The 6,293-nt window shown below is 64.0% G+C and overlaps 1 protein-coding gene across 1 annotated transcript; it reads right to left on the reverse strand.

The window, feature by feature from the left end:
* Window positions 1–1,496: 1,496 nt before the first annotated feature.
* On the reverse strand, window positions 1,497–4,852 carry EMIHUDRAFT_121580 (hypothetical protein; the record flags this gene model as incomplete). The annotated part of the gene is made up of 8 exons (XM_005757000.1): window positions 1,497–1,679; window positions 2,140–2,159; window positions 2,295–2,427; window positions 2,514–2,762; window positions 2,924–3,178; window positions 3,521–3,994; window positions 4,369–4,648; window positions 4,695–4,852. The coding sequence occupies 8 exons, from the start codon at window positions 4,850–4,852 to the stop codon at window positions 1,497–1,499; spliced, it is 1,752 nt and encodes a 583-aa protein (XP_005757057.1).
* Window positions 4,853–6,293: the final 1,441 nt, after the last annotated feature.

Below are 6,293 nucleotides of genomic sequence, written 5' to 3' on the forward strand. Positions count from 1 at the left end.
GCGCCTGACCAGGGCGCACTAAATAAATAAAAACGGACACCTCTCTACTGTGAGATGGGTAAAAAGGAACAGGCCCCCGCCCTTGCGATCTTTGTGCAGGGTTCTTTGTGGGTGTGGTCGGCGACTAGCCGGGGTCGTCCTCCCCAGGGCGCACTAACTATAACTAGCAAATAAATAATAAAACGGAGACACCTCTACTAGGAGATGGGTAAAAAGGAACAGGTCCCCGCCCTGCGGTCTTTGTGCAGGGTTCTTTGTGGGTGTGGTCGGCGACTAGCCGGGGTCGTCCTCCCGATGGGGGACTAGCACTAGCCGTCTTCCACATGGTCCCTCGGGTCCCTGCTGCTCCTAATCTCGTCGTACATCCTCCTGCTGATCTCCGCAACATCCTGCTCCCTCCCTCGTCTCGCCCTGCGCGTCTGCTCCGCCTCCCCGTCGTCCGCCCTGCGTCGTCTGGTGACGGGTCCTTCATAGTCGGTTGAGGTCGCCGCCGCCCTCCTCGTGCCTCTTTTCCCAACGTTCCCTCGGCGGCCGATGCCGTCTGCTCCGGCTCCCCAGTCCCCGGGTCTGCCCTGCTCTCGTCTGCACTAGCTTCTGCTTCGTCATCACTGGGGTCTCTCCTCTTCTTTCTCCCCTTTCTTGTATGTTTTGTACATCGCGTCGATTCCTGTTCGCGTGAGCACCACCCTGAAGCCCGCCCAGCAGCTGAACCGCTCCCTAAGTCGAAGGAGCATCATCAGTCTCACCCACTTCGCTCGCTGCCCACTGTCTCCGCTCCCTCCCGTTTGGGCCGCCGTCGCGGCCCTCGTTCGTCCCACTGGCTGTTGGCCCGTCCCCACGTTACGGTACCTCTGTTATATCCCTCCTCCTCCGCGACTCCCTCAAGGCTGGCCGGGCCTCCTTCCACCCAGCGAAGAGCTTCCTCAGCCACTCAATGTGTTCCTCTCTCTTCATTATGCGCGCGGTAGCCTCATCGTTGAGCTGGATCCACCTCTGCACCGCTCCCGTCGCCGCCTCGGCCACGACTTGCAACATGCAAGTTCCTCGTGTGTGGTGTCGTGACCCCGGCGCCAAGGTCCCTATATAACTAGCAAAGAGACCACGACAGCACCAAAATAACCGTTTAATCGCAAGTGTGAGTAGTGGCGTGGCCAGATCGCAGTATACGAAAGAGTAGTGAGCGCTGCGGAAAGGGGTTAAGACGTTCGCACACCACACTGCTGTACATGAGTATGGGTCAGACGCACACATACATCATACTCATGTACACACACCGCACGCGCGCGCGCGCACGTGAGCCACGCAAGGGCTCGTGACGTCGGGGCATCGGGGCGAAACTCCGCGTCCAGGCGTGTCCGAACGAACGCAACATTAAACACGCCGGAGGCTGCCCATCTCTCGAGCGGGAGCGCCGCCTCGACGCTTGTGCAACGCGAATGCCTCTCCATCGCCGCCGATGCGCACTCTCGACAACGACAAGAGATTCCGACCGAGCATCACTCCGCGTCGCCGCGCAACGCCTCCTGATACCGCGTGACGAAGTCGGAGTGGAGCTGTTCCTTGAGTACTCGGAGGGCCCGGTCGTGGACCGCGCTGGCTTTGGCAAAGGCACCCTGGCGGAGGTGGCACCTGGCGTAGTGCAGCCACAAATCCACCGAATCGTGGCCATGCTCAGACACCTGCATGCATCGGGAGTGGGTGGGTGCGAGACGCAAGAAAAGTGTGTGTGTGTGAGTGAGCGTCTCAGTGGACGAAGCATCTGGAGCGCGAGGACCGCTCGCTCAAACAGAGCGACGAGCTCGGCCGCGACGCAGCGAGCGGAAACGCCGCCCGACTGCCCCGCCCGATCTGCGGAGGCGCCCTGCAAAACCGACTTGCCGTAGAGGGGTCCCTGCATGGGAGCAAAGAGAGGGGAAAAAGCGGATTGAACGGCACTGGTGGTCGACAGCGGCCAGTAGCCTCCAAACTGCTTGGTGCATGTCTGGAGGGGTCTGTTTTGCGTGTGTTAAGGTGTCTCAAAAGCGCCGCACCTCTGCCGTTTCATGGGCCAACAGTGCCTCATGCACCCTGAGCGGCGTGGGCGGGGAGCGGAGTAGGGCCGGCCGCAGCTCGCGTGCACGAGAAAGGTTGAGCCGGCACAACCACTCTGCGAGCAGCACCTACAGGCCGGGACGCGAGGTGTTGAGAGAAGGCAAAAAAGCAGCGGGGCGATAGCAGGGGAGGCAGGATGCCTTGAGCGGCGCGCTCTCTGCGCGCAGCGCAGCCTCCGCACGCCGCCAGACCGCGAGGACCACCTGCGTGCGAGGAGAGACGGATCTGCTTCCATTCCATGTACTCAAACCAAACGAGGAGTGGCGGGAGAAGGGGCCGGAGGGCCGGAGGGCGGGGGGCCTGGGGCTGGCTGGTCGAGTCGGCGGCCGCAATCGCCTGCGGGGAGGAGCCGGGGGGGGGGGGGGGGGTTCCCCAAAATGCTGGTGTGTGGCAGCTGGGCGCCAGCACGCTCGGCAGCGCACCGCCTCGATCCACACCCGCCACACGCACAATGCGCCAGGCGTGCCTCGCAACGCGCTCGCAACTTCATGGAAAGGGTCGCGCAAATGCGCCAAATCGGAAAGGGTGGGTCGCTCCCCGCAGCGCGCGAGCAGCAAGCGCAGCCTCATGCACGCGAGGCTTGCGTCCTGCGGGTGGCGGATCGCGCCCGCCTCGCAAGCCGACAGGGCGAGCTGCAGCGCGCCGTCGTGCGCTCCATCGCTCCCTCCGAGCTATACAGGGGCGAGAGGGGAGGGAGCAAGCCGTTCAATCTGTGCGTGCGCGTTGTGTGTGAGCGCGCGTATGTGCGCGGCGCGTGGTGGGGCGGGGCGTTGATGGCTGGAGCGCTGGTGCGAGAGAAGCGAGGGGACGCGCAAGGGGCGGGCCGGGAAACCTGCCGCCACGCCAGAGCCGCATCTGGCTCGGAGGCGTCCGGCAAAAGCCCAGAAATGTCCGCAGCGGAGAGAGCCGCCGTGAAGTGAAGCGCCGCCCACCGCTGGTAGACGGAGGGCGATGCCTCGCCGGCGGCGTGTGCCGCCTTGCACAACTGGAGCCCCTTCTTCCGCATCCGCACAACGGTGGCCGGCGGCAATCCCTCCCTTTGTGTCACCGCCTCGACCCAAGCGACGCACGCGTCGCGGAGGCGTGCCTACAAGTGTTCAGGGCGCTTAGGGGCCCTGGCTCACACATCCACGCCGCCAATAGGCGAGGCGCCGAAGGCGCCGCCGCCAACGACGCGTCGAGAGACTGCAGCGCGGCGCGGAGCGCGGCCGCGTGCGCCGAGCCCCACTCTGGATCCGCGGCGCATCGGTCGAGGGGCAGCGATGCCAATGCCACGGCCACGGCCGCACTGAAGGGACGGGACGGGACTGGTGGGAGGGCGCGAGGGGCTTGTATGTGGAGAAGGGGGCGAGATATTGGAGCACCTCTCGCCGAACGAGTCGCGCAAGCTCGTCTCGATGGCAGCTTGTATCGGCGCGCCCGCCTCCACCTCGCCACACGCACGCAAACAGCCTAGCCGAAGCTCGACATCCTCGGGCATCGCCGCCACCGCGCTCTCATAGACGTAGCGCGCGACGGCGCTCGTCGCCGCCGAACCCCCTCCTAACTCGCCGCCCTCCGCTCCCTCCACGTCCGTCATGGGCGCAAGAGCCAGGCCGGCGGCGCCTCCGTCCTCGTCCTCGTCCTCGTCACCGACTTCCAGTCCGCCGCCGTCCTTGCCGTCATCCTCGCCGCCAGCCTCGCCGCCAGCCTCCTCGCCATCAGCCATGCTCCCCGCCGCGACGTCGTCGCCGTCCGCCGCCCCCGCACCGCCGTCGATGCCGAGCGCGCTCCTCCGGCGCTGCACGCGCTCCGCAAAAATGAGCTCAAACCGAAAGTAGGCCAGCCACAGCTCGCGCGAGCCGCGGTTGGCGCGCAGGGCCCGCTGCAGCAGCCGCCGCGCAGCGCTTGCATTGGAGCGCGCCTGACAGGTGGAAGCAGCAGCTGCAGCATCAGCGGCTGAAGCACGGCGGCATCTAGTTTTGGGGGTCTCACGCGGCCGGCGGGCAGAGGTGGTCCGCCGCCCGAGGGCGACACCGGCGCGCCAGGGAGGGTGCTGATGCCGTGGCAGTGGAGCTGCTGGCGCGTGGCTCGCCCAAGGGTCTGGGTGTCTGTAGCCGTCGAGGCTTCTCGGTTGTTGTCGCGCCTCAAACTCCCACGCGGCTGCGCGTGTCCACAGGGGCACCTGGCAAGGTGAGCGATTGCGTCAGGGGCGCGGCAGAGCGGGAATCGAGGGCGCGTGACGCGCGGTCGGCGGGCGGGGTGGGCTGCGAGGGGAGCGCCGCGAGGGGGCATTACCGAGTGGGGCAGGACAGCAAGCGCGCGACCGTAGATGCGCTCGAGGCGCTTGTCCGCCTTGCGCCGCTCGGCAAAGTCGATCCACTGCATCCAGAGCCGCTCGTCCCCCTTGAAGCGCCGCGCCGCACGGCTGAAAATGAAGTGGATGCGGCGCCGGATCGCAAAGTCGGGCGGGCCCTGCCTGGTCATGCCGAGCCGCCGGCGCCTGCACTTGAGCAGCGCCTCAAAGTTCATCTCGAGCTGCAGGTAGCGCAGAAAGTCGTCGCGCGTCGCGCGGGGCCTATGCGTGGCGCAGCACGTGATGGCGGGGCGCGCTCCCCGGCCACCGCGCAGCAAGGGGCGATCGCCGGTGCACGAGGTACTCAAAGCGCTCGCGGCGCCGCACGAGCGCCTTGACCTCGCTGGCGGAGCACAGGCCGCGGCGCTGCACGTCCTCCAGCTCCGGCACCATCGACTCCATCACCTCGCGCACGCGATCCGCCATGGCTGCAGCGGAGCGTGCGTTGCAGTGGGCCTGCGGCCACGTAGGCCGGTTGGCAGACACAAAAAAGGAGGGCGCCTGGGTCTAAATTTAGTGCGTGTGAATGAACTTTAGTGATAGTTTAGTGCGCTATTTAGTGCGTGTTCGAGTGGTGTGTAGTGCGTCTTTAGTGCAAATTTAGCACAAATTTAGCGCAAATTTAGCGCAAATTTAGCGCAAATTTAGCACATATTTAGCACATATTTAGTGTGTTTTATCTCCAATTTAGCGCCACATTTAGTTCACTTTAGGTGCGGGCAGCTGCAGTACATTTAGTGTGGGTCCCGCATCTCTAGTGCGGGCACGCACCTTTAGCACGGCTTCCCGGCCACACCACAGCTAGCCAGGGCCGCGTGCTTTGCTCCTTGGCTGCCAAGAATGCACCACAGGAGATGCCTGGCCCCTGCCCTCATGACCCAAAGGCAGGCTCCCAGTGAGGCTAGATATGCCGCCCTCCAGAGCAAGATCTCCCGACTGAGCACAGGCACAGCACCGATTCCCGAGAGGAGGACCAGCACAGTTGAATGCGCCACCGCAAGCACCACCTCCGACCGCACAACCCATGCTGTGCCCGTGACCACCAGCTGTAATAGAGTAGAGGTGAGGGTCGGTCTTGGAATTTCAAAACCAATGTTGAACCTCGTCAAAATGAGGGCCAGCGACAGCCCGAGGCGCGCCGGAACCAGCGCCCGCGTTGCGTGCCGCCGTGATTCACCCCAGGGGTCAGCCCGAGGCCGGTTCCACATGGCTGCCCCTTGGGCTGAAAGGGAAAACGGTCGTGGGCTGAAAAGAAAAACAAGAAACCCGGGCGCAACACTGGGCACACGGGACTGGTACGAATCGGCGAGGGACTGCGAAGGGAGATGAAAGCTGATAGATAGAAAGAGGCAGACGACCAAGGGTTCAAACAAACTTCGCTCTCACCTGGCAACCCTGTCTGCACGTCTTGCGCGCGCGTGAACAGGGCTCCAGGCCCCAAATGACGTGTGAGTGTTAGAGTTGTTTGGTATTGCTATAAATCTCCCCCCCCCCCCCCCAAGGGTTAGGGCGGGCGACGGCTAGCACCACACTCCTCTCCTTAAATTCCCTGTGTGGTGGCGGCGTGCCGTCCTCCCATCCATATCCCTCCCTTGGGTTGGCACCACCACCCACCACCACCACCACCATCATCCATCCCTCCCTTGGCGCTTGGGTTGCGTTTCTCTCTTTCTTTCTTTCTGGTGCTTACTGGCCCAGGTAGGTAGGTAGAAAGGTGAAGAACAGCCAGGCTCGGACTGGACACCAACGCGGTATGGGTGGACGCTAGACAGATGATGACGACACGCTGGTCAACACAGACACAAACAGCAAAAGAAAGAGGTTCTCAGCAAGTGCCGTAGCGAGCTGCCGCAGCAGTATGGGCAAA

This window comes from Emiliania huxleyi, assembly GCF_000372725.1.
Source record: "Emiliania huxleyi CCMP1516 unplaced genomic scaffold EMIHUscaffold_931, whole genome shotgun sequence".
NCBI lineage: Eukaryota > Haptophyta > Isochrysidales > Noelaerhabdaceae > Emiliania > Emiliania huxleyi.